The sequence below is a fragment of the Lineus longissimus genome, chromosome 13 (genome assembly GCF_910592395.1).
Source record: "Lineus longissimus chromosome 13, tnLinLong1.2, whole genome shotgun sequence".
Classification (NCBI taxonomy): Eukaryota; Metazoa; Nemertea; class Pilidiophora; order Heteronemertea; family Lineidae; genus Lineus; species Lineus longissimus.
Window position 1 is genome coordinate 2,004,362 of NC_088320.1, and position 27,925 is coordinate 2,032,286.

The window sequence follows — 27,925 nt, forward strand, 5'->3', positions numbered from 1 at the left end:
TGGCAAGGTTGGATTCCACGAAGTTGGTTACCAGCCATGTTTTCCACCTCTGTACTTCCAAAATAATCTAATGCCCATCAATTGACTCAAAGCTGCACCATTTCTCACTTTTGATGCGGTCATGGATACTATGCTCAAGTCTTAGACTGAACAACAGACTTCTTCCTCTTCTTTGCACTTCTGGATAAACCACTGTGGCTGTTGGCTATTCTCACTCCTCGAATGACACACAAAGCCGAGGTTTCTTGCACCTGCATGGAGTAATTGCCAGGGCAAAAAGTGAGAAAAAGCCGCATTTGTGAAACAGGTGAGCAGTGTGGCTGTACGTGTCTTCTTGTCCTCGTCTGCAAGTCCTGCTGAGAGTTCACAGTAGGCCCACACCTGCTCAAAGAGGTCCCAATCAGCAACTCTGTTGCCGTCATTCGAGAGATCAAGCTTTTCCGGGAAGGAAACGTGGTTAAAAGTTGCCATATTTCAGAGCCACAAGAGTTGGATAACGAAAATCAATAGTACAGAGTGTTCTTGGACATCTAAGCACCGCTTCTGACACCATGTCGTGTCAGGAGGAGTCAAAAGCATTGAGATTGCAGACGATCTTTATGAACAAAATATGATTCTTGATTCTTGATAGGGTAGGAAGAACGCGAGAATGATAAATTCCGGAGGGGCCGTGGTGGGCCTTGAAGACACTGGTTGTGACTAACAGAACAAGAAACACGTTGAGAAGCTTGCATGGACTCGACCTCTCTCCTGGTCATCAGAGATATGGTACATTTGTACCTGCGACAAGAACCATTGAGCATTGAGTAGAGAAATGATAAACTCAAAACTACCGTCTACATTTTTTCAATTTTATTAAAATCCTCATAGCATCAATCAAATTATAAATGATATCAACTCTCAATTCATTAGACTTTGGGTAAAAAGGTCTCACAGCTCTTGGAAGAAAATGAGCCCAATGCATCATGATCATGTAAGGCTGTGTGAGAGGACCTAGGTGATCAAATTTTTATTTCCTAATAGTATACAATCATCACTTCTTCCCTCCTTTCTTTTTCTTGCCGCCCTTTGCGGCCGGGGCATCAGGGTTCTTTCCTTCCGCTATACACAAGTTCCTCTTCAGTTCCAACAGCTTTGCCACAGCACCGTCAATCATCGCCTTCTCGGCTTTCTCTGTCTTTAACTTTCTTACCAATTCACCCTGAAAGGCATGACAACAACCTAAACATGTTGACAGAGGAATACACAAACATTGCACAGCCCAAGATGAATTTTGATAACCTGACTCATTTTCATGGGCAACAGGTTAAAGCTTTACAAGTATCGGACACATTTTAGGACTTCAATATACTAGCACAAGCTGCATTTATTCAATCATTTGTGAACCTCAAACATCACTGACACTTCGACATTTATGACTAATCGTACCTGTTGTGTGACCTCAGCAGTCAACTTGTCCACCTTAGCCGGGTCGATCTGCCCGTTAGTTGCAACAGATGACGCTGTAGTTGCTGCATCACCCTTGGACGCTGCTTTCTTGGGCGAGTCTTCTCGCTCCTTCTGTGTTCCTGCAAACCTCTTTTTCAGTTCATCTGCACGGCACGGGTCAATTTTTTGGAACAAAGGACTTGGCTGAAGAGAGAGAGATGGATAAAGTGAATTGACGGAAATAGTGACTAGGGGCCTATCACTCCGTTTGTAAACATAACTTTTAGATTTTTCAGCACGCCAACCCGTTGGACGCATCTGTACGCTCGAGGCCAGACCACCTCCCACATCCCATATTTACTCCAATGGCTGAAATTGGGTTTTCCTTGGTGACAGATATAATACCTCACGCACACCCACCTTGCCAATCTTGTGTCCTTTTTCCAAGAACGGTACCAACTCCTCCGTGATGACCATGGCAGTGTCTGGTGCATTCAGCTGGGTCCGTATCATCTGGCTGACCTCTGGCATGTAAGGCGAGAGCAGCGTAGACAACAGACAAGAAATGTTGACACCCAGGCCGATTATTGTACCAGCTCTAACTCTAGAATTGAAAAGACGAAATTTGTTGTAACCCACACTTCAAGCAAGGAGTTTTCTCTGAGACATTTAAATTTCTGACTGTCATCAGCAGCACATTGTTTTTTACCTCCTCAATGACGTGACTTACCCTCTGGCAAGTGGTTCGATTGGTATTCACTGAGATGTCACAGAAGAAGAACACAACAACAGAAAAGGAAAAGTGCTTTGCTTACTTTTCTTCTGGCGTTCCCTTCACCAGCACCCAGGGTTTGTGGAGCTGGATGTACCCGTTGCCCAGGCGGGATATACTCAATACATTCTTGATACCTTCACGAATTCTGGAAAGATACAATTACATAGAAAAATTTGTGATGTGCAGTCACTGCTTCACTGATATGGTATTCCTTGTTTGGTCACCTTCCATGGTAGAGTCAGGAATTTAAGATCCGAGATGATCTTCAGCTCACTGGCACAAAAAAGCCACTCGTATTCGTCATTAGCGTTTGCATTTGCGGTCACTCTGAATGGACGCCTCCTACCTAACAGCTAACTGGTACAGTAAACAGACTGAACTTTCCTTACCTCACGCCCTCCAGATTCTCTACATATTTCTTGAGCTCTTTATTTATCTGAGCCAATAATTCCTTATCCTCATCCTGCAGCACCATTTCGGGGACCACGCCGTTAAAGCTGTTGGCACAGAACATCAACGCTCTGAAATGATAAGATGTTTCGTGAGAGGACGACATGACTCATAACGCTTGAAGCACTCTCGGAACGTTTTCAGTCGCACAGAGCCAATGTTTGGGTTGCAAACTTCTAATAAATTCCAATAGATGGTGCAGCAAGGTGTGACGGTGATGACCTTTTCATTATTTGCTTGTTTCTGACCCCCTAATGAGCCCTCAAAAGGAACACGAGTGGCTGCGCACTCGAGAAGATTCAATCGGCCTCTCCCCCACTAATACCTTTCTTACCTGTTGATGAAGTTGCCAAGGTTATTGAGAAGTTCACTGTTGTTCTTGAGGACAAAGTCATCCCATGAGAAACAACTGTCCTGTAAAATAAATCAGAACATGTGCAGGCAGAGAGTCAGTGGTTCAATGGTTACATGCAATGAAAATTGAACAGGTAGGAGGTACTGGTTTTCCGATTTAGTTAGGTCTTCAACAAGACACTCCGAGTCATCAAGGAACTATTGATTGGTCCCCAATGAGGCACTCAGAGACATCATAGAACTGCTGTACTTGAGTCTTACCATTGTTTCAGGCCGAACAAACAAAAGATAGAACCGCCATATATCAGCTGGGATCCCGGTGTCCTTAGAGTCATTACCAAAGACGCCAATCCCTCGACTCTTGGAGAATTTGCCGTCTTCATAATTCAAATATTCTGAAGAAAAATGTCATCATGATTATCAATGGTTGTATAAGTTATCTCAATGTCCACTGGAGCCTGTTTGAAGGGCCAGAGAAATGACCCATCATGAGGGATAGAATGTATGTTCGGCTGTGGTTCCTTTCTCCAGAACTAGCCAGGGACACTATTTCTTGCCCAATAGATGACTTGCATGACCTCACAAACATCTGACGGCATCCGGAAATGCACCATCGACATATACACACAAACACAGAAGACCTGTCTGTCTTACCAGTTGCAATGAGAGAATTCACCAATGTGTAGTTATCTCTGGTGCCAATCTGACTGCACGGGAACACGACACTATGGAACGGCACGTTGTCTTTCGCCATGAAGTTGAGGAGTTCCACCTGTTCTGGATTCTTCCACCATTTCTCCCATTGGTCGGAATAGTTGGCTGTGATGGAGAGGTACCCGATAGGTGCATCGAACCACACATAGAAAACCTACAGATGGAAACCAGTAACTTCAATACAACGCATATGACAGAAAGACAACAAGCTTAGATAATTAGAGTTATCAGTTGACAACTGTAAGTCGTCCAAAATGGCCTTGAATAACAAATATTTCTTTGAGGACTTGGCTGCTTCCGAGTGTGCTGTAGGGCCTAGAACCCAGGCAAAAGCACAGGACCAGCATATTAATTGCCTTGAAGAGATCAATACCTTTGAATATGGGCCTATGCAGGCAACTGCAAGTCGTTCAATAGGTTCAAACCTAATGGTACTGATCTGGTTGAACACCAACCTTGTCCTGAAAGCCTTCAAGAGGGACTTGTGTGCCCCATTTCAGATCTCTTGAGATACACCTTGGCTTCAATCCGTCCCTGATCCATGATTTACTGATCAACTTAGCATTTGATGTCCACAATCCTTCAGAGAATGTCTTCTCATGCCACTTACTCAGTTCTGGCTCTAACTGGAAATAGGAATTTACAACTATTAAAGGCCTACGCCCTTGGTTAAAAATTGGAAATCTGAAACTGAATTTGAGACTTTTCACCTGCGTAAAGAAACACTGGATATAGATTTCATCACTGCCATTGTGTACGCCAAGAAAAACGGTATATTTTACACCATACCTTTGGTAAATCTAAGAAAAGATGCTCAGAAGTCTTCACCACCGGTGGCTTGCTACACACTTTACATCTGGGCTTTTTCAGATCGACGGCATTGATGAGCTTCCCGCACTTGTCACATTGGTCACCTCGGGCATCCTCATAGGCGCATAATGGGCATGTGCCCTCCACGAACCGATCGGCGAGGAAACGATCGCAGCTCTCACATTTGAGTTGGTCGATGGTGTCTTTCAAGATGAAACCCTGGTTGTAGAGTTTCCAAAAGATGTCCTGAGCAATCCTGAAATAAACAAAAAGATGTCATGACTTTTTGAAGATGAACTATTCTGAACACTACAAATCTTCAAATTCGTTCTTCACATGAACTTGGACTTGGTATTTAACTTACACAGTCTGTTTTTCAGTTGTGGTGCGGCCAAAGTAATCAAAGTCAATGTTGAACCATTTGTAGATCTCGGTGTGAATCTTGTTGTACTTATCACAGATCTGCATGGGCGTGATACCCTCCTCCATGGCTTTGGTTTCTGTCGCAGTGCCATATTCGTCCGTTCCACAGATGTACAACGTGTTATAATTTCGCTGGCGGCAAAACCTGAAAAAATAAAGTATTCAATTCAAGCACAAAGGACGCTCCTTTGGAAACACTATCAGAGGGCCAAAGTAAAGAGAGCTTAATGATCCATTTTGAGGAGACAAGGATATGAATTGGTTTTTTGTTATCGGGAAAGGAAATGTGATGCTTACCTTGAGAATACATCTGCACTGAGGACGCAGCCAATGATGTTACCAAGATGCGGCACATTGTTGACGTAGGGCAACGCAGAGGTTATCAGTATGTTTCGTTCGCCTGCAATGGGCAACTTGGGATGTTTCTGCTCCCTTGGTGGCTTGACCTTTGACCTCCCATTCACCCAAGCTTCTGTGGCCGCAGCCACTTCTTCTGCGCTGGCAGGTGGTGTCTCCTATTAACAAACAATAAAACTTTATAACAACAACTGATTATTGCCCTATCACCACAGTGGTGATCAAAATTAATATACCGGTTACGGGCCGTAATAGACTCACCAGAGTCCTTCGTGGCTGTTGAAACTGAAGCGCAAAAAGAACCTTTGACCCCTCTAAAAGGCTCCTGACAAAAGATCCCAGTGAATGAATGCGACCACATACGGACATAATCTGAATCGCAACCGTGATCACTTTCACACGACATGACTCGACCAATCTCACCTCTTCTGTACTCCCTGCAGCCTTGGGAGCATCTTTTGATTTCGTGCCACTAGAACTTGTTTCAGGTAGTGGGACAGGCTGGGCCAACAAGGATTCCTGTTGAGAAAAACAGACAATATATTTCAAGGAAATCTGAGGATACGACATCACTAAATTTCTCTTTTAAAGACTCTCAAAACCTCGGAGAAAAACACACCAAAGTTGGAAATCCTTCGAGACATTATTAAACTGCGATTTTGTGTGTCTGTACATTCAATGACATATCATTTTGGGAAAGAAAGAAACATACCAACAGCACCACAATTCTCACCTTAAAACATTTAACATCTTTTCCTCCTGTGATCTTCAGAACTGCGGACTGGAAGGCAGGCTCAGCTTCAAGTTTCTTGAACCAAGACGCGAGGGTGGGGAATTCAGATCCTGCATCTAAAAATAATGGACGCTTTTTAAAATGGAGACTACATATAGGAAAGTACAAGCAAGGTAGGTGTTTCAAATTACATTGATGCTATTCAGCCTAGACACTGTTCAAAACAAACTTTAATATTAGCACGTATTTCTTGGTGTCATAAGAAAGCAGATCAGGCTGTTGTTTGGGTGGGTATTTACTCAGTTTATACCTTTGAGCAAAATATTCAGAGGCTTTGAATATAATCAGTATTTTATCATTTAGTTTTCCCAAAGCACTTATCTTCTTCTCACCTCTTAGTGGCGACTTTGTGCAGAACAAAGGGTAGACAGACGACCACAAGACAATGTCAGCAGACGTCAGTTGGTTCTGAAGTGAAAAGATTTAGACAAGAGGGTCAGTGTGAAGGTCAAAATTGGTTTTCCCAATCTTAAAGCCGCGAACTTTGACCAAAAATAAACAGAGTGCATGTAACAAAAGGACTTTATTTTTCAGGCTTACAGGGAGAGGCGTGAATACGGAATAAACATCTCTTTTTGCTCTCAAAGTTTTGGGTCTTATTTTAAAAATATTTCTCCAGCTTTTTAATTCTAAAGGACAGGGTTGTATAACTTACATCTACAAAATGATCCTTTTTCTTCAGTGACAATTCCAGATGTTTTAAACACTTCTTAACCGCCCCCTCCTGATTTGAGTCCAATTTGCCATTACCTATCGTTGTGATCAGATAGGGCACCAAAACTGGCTGAAATTTTGTCGATTCCCACTCAAGCCAGCTGTCAATTTCAGACGATGGTGAATCTTTGTTAGACAATTTCATGAGGTACCTGAAATCAGAAAAAGTCAGGACTCCCGGCCTTGTATTTGTTGGTGGTGATAAAATTGTTGACTTCCAAAGTAAGGAATATATCATGGCTTCTTGAGGGCCTAAAAACAACAGGCCTTGCTCTCCTGACACTCTTCTTAAGTGTAATTTGGAACGAATGTTTCATCATAACCTGAACACCTATCAGGCATTTGGTCAGTCTCAAAACTTAGCTGATTTTGTCTCAGATTTTATAAGGCTTAATTCAATTTACCTGGTGGCAGAGTTGGAGGAGAAGATCACATTCTTGGGGCATAATTCAAGCACTGGTAACCTATTCTTTGCTAAGAAGGAAGTTACTTTCGCTGAAAATAACAAAATATATTCATCGTTTCAGATACTCTATATTGTGGCTGTGCAGATTTGCTAGAAAGATAGAGCAAATTAATTCAACTGCATGGTATGGTAGGCTGGGTATACTTGTATGCAATACAGTTTCAACCGTAACGATTCATAAAACATTCACTTAGATTCAACAAAAAAGTTGGGTGGATTTTTTGAGACATCTTGTACATGTAGTACAGCAGTGTAGTGCAACTGCAAGTGTACACTGTATGGTATGAAGGATAAAGCCGATCCTAGTTTTCTCATAATATTCACCATCGTGGGGAACTTCTGTGTAATCTACAGATTGACTTCCTACATGAGAGGCTACTAAAATCTTTAGAGCCTGCAAATTCCCGTGATTGCTGTATAATTTCATGTTTTATGTCAGAAAATGAATTTCGTCAGCACAAGCCAAAACGACCTTGACCGGACAGTGCTGCCATCTGTTAGGAAATTCTAGAATCTCCTTTCAACCTAGATTTTGGATAATTCTTTCTCTGGTAATTTATCTCGATTTCTGTGATATTCATCGATATCAGAGAGTTATCACCAATAGTGTACCTAAGAATAAACTACAAGCTATATTTTCACACCAGCTGAAACAACTATCAGTTGGAGTTTGGCGAGAAAACAGTTGTTGAATTCGCCTCTTCGTCTGGTGAGTAAAATTTCTGTTCTATTTTAAGCTAGCCCAAGTGGTGTATTCACCCTTTCGGTTCGAATGGCATCCTATGCTTGGTCTTATTTCCTTTGTTTTATGGTTGCCATGATAACATATTTTTAGTCAACGCCAAGTGAACAGTTTGGTCATTATTCCGGGTGTTCAGGGCAAATATCGAGCAAGTTCAAATCACTGGGGGCCAATGACAACAAATGAACAATGCAGTAATTACAAAATATATAATACAAAGTTCTTCTTCTTCTTCTTCCAATACTGGGTTTCAGTCTAAGCAGACCATTAGTCCCAGGCGCTTGTTGAACAGATAAAAGCTTGGTTGGTGAATGGTAAAAGTTGATAAAATGTAAGGTCGTGCAAGGTAAAATAGTTAAAATCAGCGCTGGTCTAAGTGGTGAGCATCTTCCTGAAGGCGTCGGTGTTCTCGGCCGTCACTGTGGCTTCAGGTAGGCTGAGCTAAGTTACAAAGCATGAGGCCCAGCACGTCTTCATCACTTTTTGCAAATTTTTATGGACGCTACTGTAAAATGTAAATTGGACCTAAGTTTTGTTCAAATATCCCATAACTCATATTGAGAGTTTAGTGCAGGTACCTCAAGAGTGTAATTCTCTCGAGTGTTCTCACTTGACATTTACCTGATGAGTCAGTGATTGATATTCGTACGGTTCAGCTTTAAATTGGGTCACACATGTGACCATATTACGCAAGTTCCGGTACCCGTAGTACGCGTGCGCAATTATCGGAATGTTGCTGAATCATTGTTCGGAAAAACATCGAACCGGTGCCTAAAAGACTCCGTATTTACGTTTATATACCAAGCGATGTTGATAACTTAATGATATATTGATAGTTCCATTATCAGAGATTATACCGAGGCCTTTGACTTTGTTATATATTGTTGTGATGGTGTAATTTGATAGCTTTCTTGTGGAGGTTCCGCTGCGTTTATTGTATTGTTCGGGGAACCATCTCGAATGCATGCGACCGATGAATCACTGTTCTATTTTTAGAACTGAGGGAATCCCCGTCTAGTGTACGTAAGCGCTTTGAACACCTACAGCAGTTCAGCTGATCGCCAAAGTGTGTTTGTACGGCGTAAATCGTTGGCTTTGAATACCACACAAACATTCCGAGGTTTTGAACTTGATTTTGATCACCGTCTACCGACGGTGTCATCCGTTGCACGTCAACAGCGGTGTGCAGCTTGCAGGTGGCTGGTGAGGGGTACTCGTACCCTCCTTCATTTGATCTCGACATCAAGTGCTCAATTTCGCGATTTTGCTCAATAACAACAACATGAGGAAAGGAGGATTCGCTGACGGAATCGTGCAGGTTGCAATATTGCTCAGCTTGCTGAGGACGGATATTAACAATTATTTCAACGCAATCGACACTCCTGAAATTACGGAAATTATTCTTGGACAAAGTCTTGCTTATTCTCAAACGCAGTTTCACAGTCCTTCATGGCACAGTCGATACCATGGCCAAATAATTTCACCCAAAGCAGTGGACAATGATTATTTTGTGAATTCTATTATGAGAGATCTTCAGGCGCTCCAAGACAATCGTCATCAAATACATGCTCATCATAACACTCGCTTAGATGCATGGTTAGTTAGTGACATAACTGAGAGGTCGGTTGCAGAAAGGGTCTCTGGTCCTGTTGGTGGTGGCACAGAGGCAAGCCAAGGGGCATTGACTGGTGGAAATGATCAGCATAATTCAGAATCATCGGAAGGGCCTGCTGGAATTCTGCAGCCATCTACTTCAAGTTCGTTTGGCCAGGCAGATGATCTAACAAAGGAGGTACTATAAAAATGATTCTGAAAGAATTCTAAGCTTTATTTTTCAGGAGGCCAGGTTATTACATAATTTTTGGCATGTATTTCATTGTACTCTCTTTCTAAATAGACGAATTCGAAGAAGTTTGTTCTGGCACTGACCAGTCATGCGTTTCACCTTGAATAAAGGATCGCCGTATCTCTAGGCATTGTCCGATGTCGGCTAAGGCCTTCTGGAGTGTTCTGAGTGTGCACATTTGATTTTTTTGGCACTGATTCGTCCTCTTCAAATTCGTCTTCTTCAAATTTGTCTAGTAGAACCTCGCGGTCCCCAAGCAAACACCTCAGTTAGTGGGACCGTCACTATAAGGGCCAGCATTTGTCGGTCCCAGGGTCCTTAAAGAGGTTCTAAATCTATTAAAGCAAGGTTTCCCGCAGGAGTGTAGTCATTCCAGAAGTCTTAAAAAGTCTTACGTAAAGTACATGGTCACAGAACTTCTGTGCTTGCCAAAATAAAAAATTTGTTGTATGAACATGTATCATTCAGCTCTTCAACTTGATGAAGGTCGTTGACCCAATTCCACAGTTACAATTGGGTTAGGCCACTGTTGTGAATGTTTGCACTTCTTTTTTTTTATTAAATTTGTAGACCGGGTAAACATTTATTGTCATAATTAATGGCAAATTCTTGTGTTATCAAAGTATACTGTTTGCCTGTTCAACTTGGTTGAGAACTAGTTTATGGAAAAGGCACTAACCCCAAGTGCAAGTGTACAACACCTATCCTTGTGTGTAATTATAGAATATCAATAACCATTTCAATGCAAGGTCTACGGCAGTGGTTGGGCTGTGCCTGAGTTCTCTCCAGGCCACACATTTTATTGGAGGAGATAGAAATTGCAGGAGTTTTATGAAATGAAATCATAATACGAACTCACTGGCGTGTGATTCCCGTGATTTGTTGTTGATAACAGCTGAATAGAGCTGGCAACTTCCGACAAAACACATGGATTACGGGTATACAATGCCACGTTTGCTGAAATTGTTACTGGTAGGCATGCCACTTGGCACTCTTTCTTATGGCTACAGCTTTACTCGGTGCAATAGCAGTGTATGAAGCTGAGGATCTGCATTGCAAACCAACATTATTTTCCTGCTTCTCTCCTGACATCGGTAAGAAAATGAGTGCATCTTAATCTAAAATCCGATTTTCATTCATCTCTTTGCAGGACATGGATCTGATTGAAATCCTTTGGCAGCAGGACATTGACCTCGGCATCAGCCGAAATGCGTTTGATGCGAATCTGCGTGAGAAGAGTCAGGCGTATGAGATAGAGCAGCATGAGAAGCCGGAGCTGGTGGAGAAACCGCTAGATGACAGCCCACCCGCTGGATTCTCGGTGGATAGCGAGACTGGTAAGTTTCAAAGTTTATGCACATTTTTTCCTTGGATATTTGAAGTTGAAAAGACAATGTGGTTTGATAAGTTGTGTCTGGATGTAACTGCCAAGGATGTAGTACAGAAAATCGTATAATTCCCACTTCTGTTCTGTTGAATGATCATGTTCTGTTTTTGTGTGTGCTATGTGTGCGGTAATGTAAAACAATATGGAAGGCAGGCTTTGTTCAATGTTAGTGTTATGCCAGTGAAGTCTTTTGAGTAGTGTTAATATCACTACACATGTAGCTCTTGACGGAATTGAATTGTGTCAAATTCACTTCTAGCTGCATTTCCAGTTAGCCTATGCCAATCTTTGTTGATCTCTCCCTCCAGGTGAATGGATCAGTGTTCCTGCCCTGCCCCAAAACCAAGATGTTGCACCACTCCTCATCATTCCCAACACCTCAGATGTGGAGAACAGTGTGGCACCACTCGATGAAACGGTAAATATCTGTGTGTATGGGCGGTTCCTAATCATAATATGTTAAAATCATGTTCTGTTTCAGGCTTTCAAATTTGAAAATAGCTGGCCATCGAGAGCTGTTTTTCACTCCTACAGTCCTACGATTTGCTATAACCGAGGGGAGACATGTAGCTCTCTTTGGGTTGTTGGCCACAGCACAGGATTGTAAATTATTCATGGACCCTTTTCAAATTGAACCCAAGTCTGTAATTCTTGCAGTCTAATTTCAAAGTGGCTTGCATAAGCCTCTAGAGCTTTGAGTGATTCAGTTTCAACTCAATTGTGGATAGCCTTAGAATTACTTTGACAGAAATTACATCTGGCTGTAATAAGTTCCAAACTAGGCCTACCTGCTTGCCCTCGCCATTCTTGGGGCTGTTTGTGTTCATGGCCACAATCATGCACTTGTTTACAAAATGGCTCTGCAGATTACTTGTAGTTGTAGCATTTGTAAGTCCCCCCCCCCCCCCCCTTATTCATGTATCTTATGTATGTGATGTCATCAATCCATTAATCATGCCAAAATATTATACTAAAGAAGACAGTCGCCTGACTTGTAATACTAATATCTTATTCCAGTTCTTATTCTACTTTCTTACACTTCAGTTTGACATTGAGGAGGCAATGAAAATCTTGGAGGCGCAGTTGGCCGAGCAAGCTGCCCTTGATCCGGTGGAACCAGCCCAAACATCATTTGAACTCGGCGAATCTGACATCACCCCTGACCCAATACCAGGTCCTCTCGTAGACGAGATAGAAAACTTGAATTCAATGGTTGCGAATAATGCTCTAAATTCCCTCCAAGATGAACCGTTGGTCAATGAGGGGAGGTTTTTGACAGATGATGTTGTGCCAAATGAAATATCTCCTCCCGATCCTTCTTTTGCTCGTCCGATGGTAGGTAGATCGATTAGTGAGTTCTTGATGCAAAATGATTTTCCGTGTATTCTATCATGACCCGTTCTCATAAACACCTATAGATGCCTTGATGGCTCTAGACTATAAGCACTGTTATTTCTTTAGTAAGCCGAGATACAAAACATAGACTTCGTAAGAATTGGTAGGAAATGACTCATTCCTATAAAGGCTTGGTACAGTCATTCTGTATAGGAGTCAGGACCAATGTGGTTTCACAAATCTCGAGGGAAAACTTACACTGTACCTCTACTGTTTCTTTCAGTACGAGCCACACCACACACCACCCATGTTCAGCCGGATAATGAGCATGGAGCAGCGATGGGATGACCTGACCAGCATTATGTTAGACGATGTCAGCCAAATAAATGATACAGAGTTGTTTCGCCCAACAGGTTACCCCCTGGAACCAGAAAGCCCTGGTAAGAGAATTTACCATTCTGGTTAGGACAGTTGAGTTGTTGGGTTTTTGGTGACCGAAACAAAGATTGGTGGTGTTCCGTAATCAGCCTGATCTGTCAGACACTTTACCGACAGCAAAAAAAGGCCTACTTGGGTCTTGGCCAATTTAGACAAGACTGTATGCCCCTTTATTTTGTCGAGCCCAATAATTTTGTGACACGGGGTACAATCGCAATTTAGGGGTGCGAAAATGTCCTCTCAATGCCTGTATGATAGACAGTTTCGAGTACAAAGTTTTATTGAATAATTAGACTTCAACTTCTCTTCTCCAGCCAGCAACCTGTTGCCCCAGTTCAACTCTTCACTGCCCACCTCTTCAAACGATACAAACTACGACTTTGGGTCCAATGATGTCCTATTTCCGAATGTTTCCTCAATCCAGCCTGCCCTGCCTGAACCGAACGAGTCGTTGATTGAACTGTTGAAATCAGATGACATTGAGAAGATGGAGTTCGATGAATTCCCTGAAGTGGATGCGGATATGAAGGCTGACCACAGTCCTGAAGATTGTAAGTTCAGACTTCGTTTTGTTGTTATAGTTGAAGATAAACGTAGGCCAGATTTTTGAAAACTTCTCGATAATTTTGAGGGGACTACAGCCTCAAATAGGTAGAATGCCAAAGCCATTGAATCCAACTTCGGCTCCCCTAGGTATCTGAAACTCACAGACAGTCGTGTCAAAAGAAATTAATTGATGGTTTTAAATGGAAAACCTATTTCGTAGCAGAAAATCTTTGTAAAAAGTGATGCAACTCAAGACCTCAGTACGAAAGACATTACCAGAGCTTTTATTTCTTTCGCTGTTTTTCCAGCTACTGAAGAAAAAAGATCAAGACAGATGTCGTTGTGTACTACAACCAGTGAAAGTTACGCCGATTCTGCCATCAGTGGCATGTCATCACCATGCGGGGTAAGGTTCTATTCAGTGAAGTTCTCTTTGATGCTATGAATGGAGCGTGGTAGACTGTTAGTTTAGCAACATTGAAGAAATCAGAATGACCTCAATTCATTCAGAGTCTATGTGTACTTGGATCTTTTCAAACACTTGACATGAATGTGCCTTCTGAAATCTCTTACAAGGGGCATTGGATCTGGGTCTCTGGTCTGTCCTACACTTTTGCATGGGTGCTGTCCAACATGTAAATTTTATCATACTGGTGTTACACTGGGCGTTTGCTGTAGGAATTAAATCCTCAGGGTCAGGTCTGCGTTGTGGCACAAAAAGCCTGGGGAACCTTCGTCCTCTCTCTGGTTTTACATGGTATAGTTGTCTTGCATAAGGCTTAATCAGCTGTTGTTATTATGTCACAATGTCACGTTGTACCTCAGTCATTGATAAGCGAAAATATGACAAGAATGATCGTCCATTACATGATGTATACATGTAACAATCACGTTTATGACCTTATCATTTGAAAATGGAGGTTGACCTTTTGGTCAATGACTCATTTGTGTAAGTACTACAATTGTCTTTGAAACCACTTCCTGTTAATAATGGAGGAAGATGGCCTGGCCTGATGGAAACAGTCAGTCAGAAAATGTGGAATATCCCTTTGCCTGCACTTGTTCCGATTTGTTCACTTTTCACCCAGTGCGAGGGCGGAGTTGGGTGGGGCTCTTCTTCTTGGTTTGCTACCCTCCCTTCGCTTTGGTGTTGTCAAGGTCCTGGACTGAGTATGACTTGTCCCTTGTCATGTCCTCCCGAAGTCACTTGGTTCAAAGGTGGAAAGAGAGATCTTCCAGCTGTGACACAGGTATTCACCTGGTTTTCTCTCGGTTTACAAACCAATTGTTTCCTGAACCACGGACAGTACCCATGACTGTTCATGCTCCCCAATCGGTGATAGTGAGTTGTTTTGTTCCTTTGTCATTGCTGCCTGTTTGGCAACATGATTGATCCACACTCATTGTGTGTGTCATATATCCTTTTTGTTTACACAAGTTGAAATGTGTTCACAGTACGAGTTATGGCAGTGTAATTCTGGCCTTGAAATAACATTATACAAGCCATTTGGAGAGGTCTGAAAGCCAATTAGTTGTCACTGTGTCAGTATCCTGGTGGTAATGTTTTCATTTGTACAATTATATGACTGGTTTACATAACATAAACCAGTGTACCTCTGTCTAGTTTTAGTGCGACTATTATTCATTCAATGAATTGAAAGCATTGTGTAAAGAAACATGCAACCCTTGCTCTCATTCCCTTGTTTGCATAACTGGTATAGTGCCAGTCCAAACCAGTCCACACAATTGGCGTAACTTACATGCAGTGTTTAGCAAATATATTTTGTCTACCTATTGCCTAAATTATATGCAAATAAAAAAAATCCAGATTTTTTATTACTTGGCCCTTGGCGGTTTCCACACCACATTTGAAATTATTCAGACATGAAAAATCTGAAAGTATTCCCTAATTTGTCTCTTTCCAGGATATGGATGAAGATGTCGAGAGAAATGATTCCCCTTATGACTTTCTCCTGGGTGCAACGGGCGGTAGTTACCAATCCTCCCCCCGCAGTGGAAAGTCCAGGGATGATTTCTACGACAGCGATGGAAGCTTCAGCGACTACAGCAGCAGTCGTCACGACAGCCAGCTGAACTACTCGAGCTCTTCTAACGATACCGGTCGCCGCCCGTCCGTTACTAATATACGAAACGTAAACCATAATCACACATATCATACACAACCAGGGCAGCCACCGAGGGAGGTGAAGCAGTATGTCAAGAAGGATAAAGACAAGGTGAAAGAGACAAGAGATGAGAAACGTATCAAGAGTCTAAAATTACCATTGTCCGTTGACGAGATTGTTGAGATGCCTGTCGATGATTTGAACCAGTACATGCAGGAGAAGCCCCTGACTGAGGACCAGTTACAGCTGATAAAAGATATAAGGCGCCGTGGCAAAAATAAAGTCGCAGCGCAGAATTGTCGCAAGCGCAAAATGAACGAGATTGATGAATTGCAGGAGGAGATCGATAAGTTTAAGGAGAACGGTGCTCAGCTTCAGGTGGCCCGGCACAGTATGGAGGACGAGATGTCGGCCATGAGACGAAAATACGACAATCTTTACGCCGAGGTATTCAAGTCGTTGAAAGACTCTGACGGCGACCCCTATAACCCTGATCTGTACTCACTACAGATGACGTCGGATGGTGCTTGGGTTTTAATGCCAAGGAACACCACCACAACTGTTGAGAGGAGGAGGAGGGAGACTAAAGCTGAACCAAAAAAGAAAACACATTCAAAGCGAAAGAAATAAAAACTTTTATGGGGGGGAAAGTTTCTACTCATTAATAGGTGTTTTGGGATATGGGTCTTTTCTGCATACAGTGCTCCACCAGTCAAATCACTGAGTTATGCAGCAAAGCATATGCCAATTATTTTGAGAGTTCTCCATTTACAGGACTTCTCGCAGACACTTGAGGTCCATTCATTGCAGATTGAGGTGGCCACTCTACACATCGGCATTAGTCGTACTTCCACCTATCAAATCCCTGTGTCTTTCGCGCTTACACCTATGAATTGCCGTGTCTAAATAGACCCGTGTGTCAAATCCCCATGTCTATTAGCCCCATCGAGCTCGATGGGGCTAATCGGGGGCTAATTTAGACCCGTGTTCAACACAGGTTTTTTGATAGGTGGAATCTGAATAGACACGGCAATTGCAAGTTCTAAGATCCGGCGACAGATGGCGCGGTGTAGTTGCCTCGGTATTGTGCCCCCTCCAACGGGAAAGAAACACAGGAGAGCTCCCTACCTACAGCGCACCTGTCGCCGGGGCTATTATCTAACACAACTGATAGGTGTAAGTGCGCCGCGGGTTTTTTGACACACGGCGAAGACACGGGTCTTGAAAAAACACGGGGTTTTATGATAGGTGGAACTACGACTATAATCATCGTAGTGGGGTAGAAATGTACCCCAGCTAGGCCTCTGGTGTTGGATAAAGTCAAGTTCACATTTTGATTTGAGAATGAGAATGAGGTGATTCATTTCTGTCGTTGACCGCATCAAAGCAAGTTGATTTTCTATTACTAGACTTTTTAGACACACTATTTCATTGCATTTCTGGCAACAGGCAATGCGATAACCACCTTCAATGCCACCTCATTCTCAGATCAAAATCTGAACCTCTAAAGGTAGTCTTGGGGGGGGGGGAGTTATCATTAATACCAGCAAACCCAGCCTACTAAAGATACATGTGTTGTTGTATTTATTCATAAAATCATGAAAGAGATAGCTGTTCAAAACTAGCTTTACCATATTCATCATTCATTCAATGAAAACTTTTTTCACTAGCTTCATATTCATGTAAATATTTTCAAAAATTCATTCCACTACATGACTTGTATATCGACGGTCGCCCAACGTGGGTCTTCTGGAAGATAACAAGGTCACCGATAACCATTCTCATAATTCTCTTCATTCACACGCACGGTATACACATAACTGAATGAGGTAAAGATGGGATCGATGAAGGCCCACTTGATAATCAATGTTATATATTTGTTATTTTTTGTTACACTATATCTGATTATACTAAGCGTAAGTTGTTTAATATTATTCCAGCATTGTAGAAGATATTCTAGATGCCTCTCTTCACTGTATGTATTAGATATAGATTTTGTTAATAATTCACTGTAAATTTTAGCAGGCCTACTTTCACCTTGAAGACCCCATTGCTCTGTTTGGAAGAACCTTGTCACCTGAGGTTGTATGCCTGTATTACAAGTATTCTTCACCTTGTCTCGTATACTGTTTTAGGGACTTTGACATGCAAAGTAAAACCTCAAACTCAAGCATTGGAATCTATCGACTGAATCCATGGCTTATATCAATAGAGACTGGTAAATGCTTTGAAACTTCATGTACAGTTACGCCAGGCCTTTCTGTACAAAAGTAAAGTAAACGCATGTACTAGTATGTGTTCATATCGCCTAGGTTTATGTACCAACCAAAGCAGTTATGGTTGCAACATCACAACCATTGTAGGGAAAAATGGTGCAGTGTTAAATACAATAGACAGTAAACAATACTACATCATCACCAAGGCTTTTTAGTTCAGTACACTTACAATGATTGCACAGTTGTCCAGCTTTGTGTGACGTCGCTAATGACTATGTCAGAATGCTTTATTTGTTGTTTAACTAGATGTGCCTTTATTGGTAATGCTTTTTCTACAAATCGATTGTATTGGGATGCTCACCTATGTGTTACCATGCCTGTGGAAATCAGGGGTTAATGTTGGCTTCTCCCGCCCTGCACACAAACCCCAGCCGGGAGATATTTTCCATCACTGACTGAAGTAAGAGGTGCTAACAGTCAAGTCTTGTATGTTGACTTCAGGGTGATGTACCTGTATTTCACTCGGCCAATGTGGGGATATGTCTAAGAGAGGTTTGCCTGCAAAGCCAGAGAAGGGAACATTAACCCCTGATTTCAGGATGGTTGTTGCTAGACATCTATTTCAGTGATGAAAATATTAACTTAAATAAGTCTGACTGAGAGGAGGGTGTAAATAAAATATTTTATATAAATGATTTTTGTCTTGTGTGAATGATGTTGCCCTGATACACTCTGGCCATTTGGGTACTTGTTGTATTACAGGAAGGACGATTCCATGGACTATGTTATTTATCATGTAGGGGTAGCAGGTGCGCATACTTCTACAACTGAGATAAAACTAGGATGGACATTGTCGGATTGTCAGTGGACACTTTTTTTCCTGTGCAGCAAACACCCCATTCATTACCATTGGCCGCTAGAAGCATGATCTGCATCATCCATTCTCATCTCCGAGGATACCTTCAACAACTGCTGACAGGACAACAAGGAACATCTCTCTCAATTCGGGTGTGCAAGGGATAATAGTCCTAGGGCTGATAGTCCGTGTAACAATAGCCCGCATTGCTAAATGTTTTGGTTAGGGTTAGCGGTACAATAGATCATGCTGCTTAATTGGTCAAATACAATGCTACCGGACTATGACTCCAGGGGGACTATATCCACTGTCACACCGGCACTGGAGTTTGGGTTCCGTACCTCTAGACAGTACGTTTATTTTATTGTTGCCTGGAACTTTAGTGGAACTTGCCGAATCACGCGTTTTGACCAGTAAATCCAAACCTCATCCCAGCGCCGAAATAAAAAAAATTCTGCAAGATTGCATGAAAATCTCCACTAATAAAAAAGTGAGAGCCAAAAAACGAGGTCTGTGGAGTCTTTGGTCTGTAGAATAGACCCTGCCCATGGTAATGATAATGGTTTACCGTCCGCCAAGAGATTTATTAAAGAGGTTATCAAAGCACTTCATTACAAAATGCCGTCGATTGAAAGTGCACAAGTATTGTTATTCAATTGGCCTTGATCATTGGTAGGCCTATGTCTGACACGGGCCGTCTGTCACAATGATAATCAGTCTGCACAGGTGTCAATCAATTATAAAACTTATCAAATCGCGTGATGGCTACAGCGCCCCTACCGATATAGAATTACACTAACTGTTAAGTGGCAGACCAGTCTATTTTTGGTGAAAGGGCGAAGAGGCTTACCCCAATCATAAAAGTTGTGCATTTTTGGCTTCAAAAATCAGCTTTGGTTAATATTTGATACTATTAGATTAGTTTCATGATGTCTTGTATTGTTAAAAAGATCTCACTTTACTAAAAGTATAATTTTCTTACGTGGTTAAAATGGGCAACCCCTCTTATGGACCCGTCCATATTAGAGGCAATACAAGATGGCTTCCAAGGGGAAAGCTTCGCTGGATTTCACCGACAAAAGTGCTGTTTTCAGCGATCAGATGCATGCCCATGTTACCCAACGTGTTTGTGGGGTTACACTTAACCCCTGTGCTGAAACTGCAAGAAAAATAAACGTAGAAAGGGAGCCGCCCACGATTCCGAGGAGAAGGTAGGTTATTGGAAAAATCTGAAAATCGAACTCAAATCAAAGTCAAGGCAAAGCGAGCCCTTGCCTTGATTGCTTGAAAGCGAAAAATAGGCCTATATTTGCATCAAACTGCGCATGGTCTAGGACAGCTGATGACAGACAGCCACAGCACAGGCCCAGAGGCACAGGGATTTGAGGGAAATGGTCCTGATTCATGGATTCGATTTCGAGAAATGTTTAAAAACTTGCCAGACAGAATTACAGAAGTCTGACTCAGAAGGCACTGTCTATAGGCAGAAGAAGGACTATATCGTATATATATATGGATCTGACAACAAAGTTACTATTCATTTCATAGACAAGAGCTTCTCAAGTGGAATGGCTGGGGCTACAAAGATTCCAAGTTTGTTGTGAATAAGAATGGCTTGATTGAATTCACTGGAGAAAGGTAAGACGAAAAGGAAAATATTAGAATACCAACACTACAGTGATCAGCTTCACAGCACAATTTGCTTGTCAGATTTTCCAATCTATTACCCAGTGTGTGGACATGAAACGGCTACACATAGTCATAGTGGGATGGCTTAAATGCGCTCTGCACTCGTGGCATAACAAACAAAGTTAACTCCTCTCCAGATCACAGAAAAAGTTGTGGATTATGCAACGGTGACTTGAGATCAATTTTGTCTGAGTTTTGGCCATGTTTTTCTGTGCATATTTGACTACCATGTACCATAACCACCACAGGTACCAGTTGAGTGGTAAAAATATGCCTCTGCTGCGAGACTGGATGCAGAGGACCATGGGTGCCAGCCTGGACCACAGGTCACCAGCCCAAGCAGAGATTAGTGCATCTAAGATACCGCCCCCAGTCAAAAACGATGCGTTCATTGATGCAATGAAGAGGTCGGGTATCACTTACACGGATGATCAAAGGGACAGACTATTCAGAGCCCATGGTAGGTTCTAGAAACTACCTTTAAGAAGACACTCGAAAGAAAATGCACCATACTTTGATTTGAATTGACTGGGCTGTATTTAATCAACATGAAAATATTGCTTAAGCGTAAATAATTGTGCGCAATTGTAAACATTCAGCAATGTAATGCTTGTCTCAAAAAGTCCACATACATTTATCATTCAGCTTACTTTGATATCAATGACCCAGAATGATATTTGATTCACTCTCTTAGTCACTGATTGATTTTCTTATTTTTACACAATTTTCAGGTCACACACTGAGTGAGATCTTCACTCTGAGAGAAGGTTGCTTTGAACGCATTCCTGATCTAGTGGTTTGGCCAAGTAAGTACACTACCTGCCTCTATGTCAAGGCGGTGTATCCCCATTTCGCCTACACCCATTTCGCCTACACCCATTTCGCCTATTACCCATTTCGCCTACCCCCATTTCGCCTACCCCCATTTCGCCTACACCCATTTCGCCTACTCACCATTTCGCCTACACCCACTTCGCCTATTCACCATTTCGCCTACTCACCATTTCGCCTACTTACCATTTCGCCTACTCAGCATTTCGCCTACTCACCACTGTGTTCACCTATAACTGAGTTCACTTCAGGCTGAGACAATAAATCAAACTTAATGAATTCCTTAAAAACAAATGCAGGCGAAATGGGTAAATTTTGTAGGCGAAATGGGTGTAGGCGAAATGGGTGTAGGCGAAATGGGGATGAACCGTCAAGGCAGGCAGCTGACTTCATCATAAGTAGCATGTGGTGGTCTCCTTCTGAGGCTTCTCCCTTGCTGCAGACATAGTCACTAGGCCAATAACCCTAATTAACACACCCAATCATAGCAGCATCGAACAGAATTCTTGCTAGAGCCAAACTGAGGCCGCAAAAGACATTTTAAACCTAACATTAGCAATCTCTGAATTACGTGCACGTCTCATACTAAAAGTACTGTATTTTTTCTCATCTTTAGCTAGTCACAGCGATTGTGAAAAGATCGTCAAATTTGCCTGCCAGAACAATGTTGTAATCATTCCATTCGGTGGTAAGTTGACAGTGAGTTAGTTCACCCTTCCCATTCCACATTGACCCACCTTTAGTCCTGGGATTCATTACAAGTACATGTACAGTGGAACCTCTCTTAGCGGACACCTCTCTACTAAGGACACCCTCTCTAATAAGGACACTAGTTTTGGTCCCAAACTGGGCATTTTCATTCAAATTGACCTCTGTAATCAGGACACCTCCGTAATAAGAACAGCATATGTCAGTCCCAAGGGTGTCCTTAATAGAGAGGTTCTACTGTAGTTGCATGATCAGTGGAAGCTTTTCAGAGCCTGGCTGTTCAAAGACACTAAATTTACGGTTGCAATTCCTTGAACTGTTGCTGATGTGATATTATTTTCAGGTGGGACCAGCGTCTCCGGAGCATTATTATGTCCCCTGGATGAGGAGAGGATGATAGTCTCTCTAGATACTTCGCAAATGGTAAGTCATATAATTCATTGGGCAAGAACCATTCATGGCCGATTAAGATTTAGATTTATTATGCTCAAATGATGCTTCAGACATTTCAAGTGCATACAAACAGGAGGATTCTTTTTTATATTGACCAAATATTTATTTTCAGAACAAAATCCTCTGGATTGATGAAAAGAATTTAACTGCCCATATAGAGTGTGGAATAATAGGACAAGACCTGGAAGTTAGGGTAAGAAAGTAGTTATCAGAAGATTGGGGAATTTCAAAGAATGTGCAGTGATCAAATTGACCTCCCTACACCTATTTGTCTACTTAGTTGAAGGGATGGGTGTAAGACCCTGATAAGTGCCATTGCACTCATTTTGTGGAAATCAACAGTTTTTCTATTACTGGTAGTTTGTGACATGAGAGTAGGGATAGTTTGGAAACTCAAGGTGGATAAAATCGAGAATTAAGAAACAAATTAAAAAACTTTCTTTCAGTTGGCTGAGAAAGGTTACTGCACCGGCCATGAACCGGACTCGATGGAATTCAGCTCCCTTGGTGGATGGGTGGCTACAAGGGCATCAGGAATGAAGAAAAACATCTATGGCAATATTGAAGACTTGGTAAGAATATATCTGAACAAATGTCTTTGCTGTGGCAGGGGCACCGTAGAATGGGCTCGGTTTATTACACTCAGTACTTGAAGTTTATGTGAATAAGAAAAAAATGGGCGTTTACAGTGTCTGGGACGAACTGACCTTGCCTTTAGGTCTTTATTTCATGATGTCTTACCTGTCCAATTTTCATTTTTATGGTGTCGTTATTTCCAGCTGGTTCATGTCAAGGCTGTTACGCCCAGGGGCACCATGGAGAAGAGTTGTCAGGTGCCAAGGATGTCTGTTGGACCAGATGTACATCATTTCATCATGGGATCGGAGGGTATGTGGCAACCTCTAGGAATTACTAGTCCCAGTCATCACAGTATTCTGATTACAGAACTAACGGAACCCGGTTACACACATTTGGTAATTTTTGAGAAATTCATCGATCAAATTTTACGTGCCCTTAGGCTGACGTTACATAGGCCTCATTCGTTCACTTCCCACATGTCACGTTCCAGCTTTACTTAACGTTCCTCGGTGAATGCACGGCCTTGTGGCATGCATTCAGTGAGGAACGAACGCATTAAGGGGAACGTGACATGTGGGAAGTGAACAAATGAGGCCTATGTAACGTCAGCCTTACGGAGCTGTGATGTCATCCAATGCATAAATATCAAATCGTGGCATCTACCGTGTACTTGCCCTCACTGTGTTCAGACACGTTCAGTCATGTTTGCCTAAGGTTGAGTTGACAGTATAACCATTCTTACTCTTTAAAATCACTGTATAAACCTTCAGGTACATTGGGCATTATCACAGAGGTCACTCTTAAGATCCGGCCAGTCCCTGAATGTCAGAAGTATGGCTCTATCGTGTTCCCAGACTTTGAGCCCGGTGTGGCCTGCCTCAGAGAAATTGCTCGGCAGAGATGTGCCCCGGCTTCGATCAGACTTATGGACAATGACCAGTTCCAATTTGGTAATTAAGTTTTCTTACTAACTTGAGCCTTTTAATAGGATGTGGCAGGATTGTAGGTCATTGTACATGTATTGCATTGTAATGCATTGTAAGGTCAAATTATGTAGAAATTGATAAGGCTTGACTTTTCTTGTTTTCCATACTTCACAGTAGGATGCTCTAAAGTGCAAACATTTCTCTGTTTCCAAATTTCATGGATTTTTCTTGAATTTCAGGAGCGGCTTTAAAGTGCGAAGAAGGATCCATGTTCTCAAATTTCGTCGACAGTATAAAGAAGTTATATGTGACAAAGATCAAAGGTTTCGACCCGATGAAGTTATGCGTGGCGACATTATTGTTTGAAGGAACAAAAGAGGAGGTTGCGGCTCAGGAAAAACGCGTCTACAACATCGCATCAAAATTTGGGTGAGTTGTTTGAGTTTTATGGGTCATTATTGGAGTAAGTCAGCGTCACTAAGCTCAGAAATGATACTGTTGTCATAGACAGTACACTTGAGAAGATGAAAAAGCTAAATAGCTAAATATTTGAGAGTATATGTAAATGTTTTCTTATTTGTATTGTAGTTGTATATTTCACCTTATCATCATCTTGATTTTTAGCGGTCTACCTGGAGGCGAGGACAATGGCAAACGTGGATATATGTTGACATTTGTCATTGCTTATCTTAGAGTAAGTGTAAATCAAACACCAGTGTGAACTTGTTTTAAATGACCTTTTGCCACTCAAATAGTTAATAGCCTGGTGATGAATTTGAAAGAACTCATGTAAAAGTTAAGAGCACAGTGTTCTCAGGGCAGTTCAGGGACTAATATGTAAACAGCACTCCTCCATATCATAATGTGTCACACTTATAACAGTGTTAGAATAGATGTGAGCGCCTCCCCCTCACTGCATAAAACATGAAACATTTTGAAATACCGAGTATCTTAGAACTCTAATGGACTTATGCTCTACCTGAGGAGACAATCCGGACAAGCCCCTTCCCAAATTTGCTAGGATTTTGAAATCCATTTATGTTTATATACGATATCTTATATCTTCTTAGGATGTTGGCCTGGAATATTACGTTGTGGCAGAATCATTTGAGACGTCCGTCGCCTGGGACAGGGTGCTAGATCTGTGCAGGAACGTCAAGGACCGTATCCACAGAGAATGCAAAGAGCGAGGGGTTCAGTTCCCACCCTATGCCACATGCAGGTTGGTCATTTTCTGTTGATACGAAAGTAACATTCTCAGTCTGAGGTTTTCCTTCTTTGTCTACCTTCAACTCAAGCCAAGATTCTCTATGAATGTCACACTCCTTGAATGTGATGTTAAGTTGACAAAACCAGTGTAGTCTATGGACGTTAAAACTTTGATTTCTCTGTTACGTCCAAAAGACTGGGTTCGTGGTCAAAATAGCTTAAAATATGTTCTTGTTATTGTTCCAGGGTGACCCAAACCTACGATGCCGGTGCTTGTATATATTTCTACTTCGCCTACAACTACCGTGGACTTTCCAACCCGGTGCATGTCTATGAGGAGGTGGAGAACTGTGCACGGGAAGAGATCCTAGCGAATGGGGGCAGCCTCTCCCACCATCATGGAGGTAGGCTACAGTTTCTTATAACACTTTTGCTCATGGGGCCATTCATTTATAACCGACACTACACGCATATTTACGGACCCTCCAAAAATGATGTGGTACAATTGACAATCAAATTTTGTGAGGGGGGTGTGACTAATACACAGTGGACACCTGGCACTGGCTCTGCAAAACTTTGGTGCTTTTTATTTTTGCAATTTATGAAACTTTCAGAAAGAACAAGATTATCGTGATATTTTGGTTCACATTCACATGTCTTGTTGTTTATTTTCAGTTGGGAAGATCAGACGGAAATGGCTTCAGAGAATGGTGTCGCCAGTCGGTGTGGGGATGTTGCGCTCAGTCAAGGAATATATCGACCCTGATAACATATTTGGCAGTAGAAACCTCCTGCCTGACAATGAACCTTCGAGCAAACTGTGATTCAATGAAAGCAAAATGAACATGATCATTAGGAAAATACTGCATCTGTTCATTTGAGGCTGAATAAGAAGGCCTGGGCTTATTTTTTGTTAGTGTGGATAAGACTGGGTTTGTTCCCAATCTGTAGTTTTGAAAGTACAGTAGAACCTCTCTATTAAGGACAACCTCGGGACTGACAAGTGCTGTCCTTAATAGAAAGGTGTCCTGATTAGAGAGGTCAAATTGAATGGTAACAACCAATTTGGGACTAAAACAAGTGTCCTTAATAGAGAGGGTGTCTCTAATAGAGAGGTGTCTGCTAAGGGAGGTTCCACTGTATTGTTTTGTTGACGTCCGTTATTGGAGATGACCAACCTGGCCTTGATAAGAGGTTGAGGACTGATAAATCCCTGTGAAAACATGTGGTTAGTTCTTCTGTATCAGGTGGTTTAACCAGACAAATTATTAAGTTTTGATTTGCATTTATAATTGGCGTGAACTGAATGAAGTATACTCGTGAAATGAGAAGTTGATACATTCAAAAATCGTGAATCTTTAGAACAAATTACTGCCATATATGTAATCTATAGTGTCGGACATTAATTTGTACATAAATAATGCGTATGATTTGGAAAGGGATGTAGTGTCACTGTCATCGTGGTAATTTCTTATGGACTGGTCTGTGGATATGTGCTGTTGTAGAAAAAGTTTTGAAAATATTGATGCGTAAATATATTGAAAGATAAAATTGCAGTACATGTACTGACCTGAAGATGATGGGGTTGTGGATTTGATAACCCCGAGTTTCTATTTTCTAGTCAGTGTCTTGGTCTAATATCAAAAATCATATGTTTTCTCACATTTTTCTCTACTTCTCTTGTAGTCAAATAATTCTTCAACGAAAGTCTTGGTATTCTCCTCCCTTACAAATTCTCCCCATTTTCTCAGCATTTATCCCTGCGCCTTATTTTCGAATGCAATAGTCAATTGTAAAAATGCATTTTATTTATTAATAAAATCCAAAATTCAAATTGATTAAAAACTGTCTTGTGCTGTTCTTGATAGAGGTGACATTATTGTCTCCCTGAGCACTGTTTCAGCAGTTTCGTAAAACGGGCAACATAATTATTCTGAAGGCATTCTCCTTGAAACGTGACAGTACCTCCAGCCGCATCCTGACAGCACCTGCGATCCAACAATATTCGCGACCAAGTATTGTCAACGCTTTGAGAGAGAAAGGACAGTCACAACCAGACCAAACCTGGCCTGGCAGTTTCTCCGTCTTGATATCACGGTGAGTGTGATAAGATCGTCACAACTCGACCAAATTTGGCCGAGTGACTCACCCGTCTTGCCAATATGGTGAAAGAATAGAGACAGTCAAAGCCAGAACGCATTGGGATTCTCACTTCCATCGTCATGCAAACACGATGAGAGAGATGAGACAGTCGCAGCCATGCCGAATTGAGCTATGAGCACCTCCACTAAGATCGTCACAACCGGACCGAATTAGGCCTAGCGTCTGTCTGCACTGCACTGCCTGCCAGTAGGGTGAAAGAAATAACACCGTCATAACTAGACTGACTTGAGCCTGGCAACACAACCGCCTTGCGAACACTACGCGATATACGATATAGCCAATCCAAAACGAAGTGTGCCTGGCACCTCCGTCGTCTTGCCAACACGGTGAGAGAGATGAGACAGTCACGTTCAGCCGAATTGGCCATGGTATCTCCGCCGTCACTAGCTCTTAAACACCTCATTAGAGAGATAACCACGATCTAGAAAGTATGGTGTGGTAGATGAGACAGCCAAAACATGAACTAATCGGATGTAGCACATCTGCCGTCTTGCCAACACGCTAGAGTGATGTGACAGTCACAACAAGACCTAAGCAGCCTGTCATCTCCACCGCCTCGCCAATACGGCGAGAGGGGTGCGACAGTCACAG

General features: G+C 42.1%; 3 protein-coding genes across 6 annotated transcripts; 2 read left to right on the top strand and 1 right to left on the bottom strand.

The window, feature by feature from the left end:
- Positions 1 to 831: 831 nt before the first annotated feature.
- LOC135497621 (methionine--tRNA ligase, cytoplasmic-like) lies at positions 832 to 7,762 on the bottom strand. Of its 2 annotated transcripts, XM_064787426.1 has the most exons (18): positions 7,609 to 7,762; positions 7,223 to 7,313; positions 6,760 to 6,970; positions 6,437 to 6,512; positions 6,045 to 6,160; positions 5,735 to 5,830; positions 5,252 to 5,469; positions 4,896 to 5,099; positions 4,511 to 4,787; positions 4,177 to 4,347; positions 3,662 to 3,875; positions 3,269 to 3,402; positions 2,988 to 3,067; positions 2,593 to 2,724; positions 2,244 to 2,348; positions 1,849 to 2,032; positions 1,429 to 1,632; positions 832 to 1,201 (listed from the first exon to the last, which is right to left on the bottom strand). In XM_064787426.1, exons 1-18 carry the CDS (start codon positions 7,709 to 7,711, stop codon positions 1,034 to 1,036), a joined length of 2,784 nt encoding a protein of 927 aa, XP_064643496.1. In that variant the 5' UTR covers positions 7,712 to 7,762; the 3' UTR covers positions 832 to 1,033. The 2 variants fall into 2 exon arrangements, with proteins under 2 accessions (XP_064643496.1, XP_064643497.1); XM_064787427.1 differs by lacking the exon at positions 4,896 to 5,099.
- A 19-nt stretch (positions 7,763 to 7,781) lies between these two features.
- Positions 7,782 to 18,615, top strand: LOC135497622 (endoplasmic reticulum membrane sensor NFE2L1-like). Of its 3 annotated transcripts, none has more exons than XM_064787431.1 (8): positions 7,782 to 7,993; positions 11,023 to 11,209; positions 11,568 to 11,677; positions 12,304 to 12,594; positions 12,878 to 13,034; positions 13,347 to 13,583; positions 13,887 to 13,984; positions 15,504 to 18,615. In XM_064787431.1, the coding sequence occupies exons 2-8, from the start codon at positions 11,026 to 11,028 to the stop codon at positions 16,332 to 16,334; spliced, it is 1,908 nt and encodes a 635-aa protein (XP_064643501.1). In that variant the 5' UTR covers positions 7,782 to 7,993; positions 11,023 to 11,025; the 3' UTR covers positions 16,335 to 18,615. The 3 variants fall into 3 exon arrangements, with proteins under 3 accessions (XP_064643501.1, XP_064643499.1, XP_064643500.1); XM_064787429.1 differs by lacking the exon at positions 7,782 to 7,993 and adding an exon at positions 8,761 to 9,818; XM_064787430.1 differs by lacking the exon at positions 7,782 to 7,993 and adding an exon at positions 10,626 to 10,844.
- Positions 18,616 to 19,815: 1,200 nt separating this feature from the next.
- LOC135497627 (alkyldihydroxyacetonephosphate synthase, peroxisomal-like) lies at positions 19,816 to 27,016 on the top strand. Its single transcript, XM_064787444.1, has 15 exons — positions 19,816 to 19,987; positions 20,325 to 20,414; positions 20,714 to 20,925; positions 21,197 to 21,271; positions 21,913 to 21,984; positions 22,348 to 22,427; positions 22,570 to 22,650; positions 22,904 to 23,029; positions 23,237 to 23,345; positions 23,807 to 23,986; positions 24,202 to 24,391; positions 24,587 to 24,656; positions 25,033 to 25,184; positions 25,418 to 25,575; positions 25,847 to 27,016. Exons 1-15 carry the CDS (start codon positions 19,878 to 19,880, stop codon positions 25,993 to 25,995), a joined length of 1,854 nt encoding a protein of 617 aa, XP_064643514.1. The 5' UTR covers positions 19,816 to 19,877; the 3' UTR covers positions 25,996 to 27,016.
- Positions 27,017 to 27,925: the final 909 nt, after the last annotated feature.

Coding starts and splice junctions, on each gene's coding strand:
- LOC135497621 (XM_064787426.1), bottom strand. CDS start 7,711: ATGAAATTATACAGCAATCACGGGAATTTGCAGGCTCTAAAGATTTTA. Junction 7,314..7,608: donor CACAGAAGTTCCCCACGATG/GTGAATATTATG, acceptor TGTTATTTTCAG/CGAAAGTAACTTCCTTCTTA. Junction 5,100..5,251: donor AGTGCAGATGTATTCTCAAG/GTAAGCATCACA, acceptor TTATTTTTTCAG/GTTTTGCCGCCAGCGAAATT.
- LOC135497622 (XM_064787429.1), top strand. CDS start 9,309: ATGAGGAAAGGAGGATTCGCTGACGGAATCGTGCAGGTTGCAATATTG. Junction 13,035..13,346: donor CCTGGAACCAGAAAGCCCTG/GTAAGAGAATTT, acceptor TCTCTTCTCCAG/CCAGCAACCTGTTGCCCCAG. Junction 13,584..13,886: donor TGACCACAGTCCTGAAGATT/GTAAGTTCAGAC, acceptor CTGTTTTTCCAG/CTACTGAAGAAAAAAGATCA.
- LOC135497627 (XM_064787444.1), top strand. CDS start 19,878: ATGCATGCCCATGTTACCCAACGTGTTTGTGGGGTTACACTTAACCCC. Junction 22,428..22,569: donor CTCTAGATACTTCGCAAATG/GTAAGTCATATA, acceptor ATTTATTTTCAG/AACAAAATCCTCTGGATTGA. Junction 23,030..23,236: donor ATGGCAATATTGAAGACTTG/GTAAGAATATAT, acceptor CGTTATTTCCAG/CTGGTTCATGTCAAGGCTGT.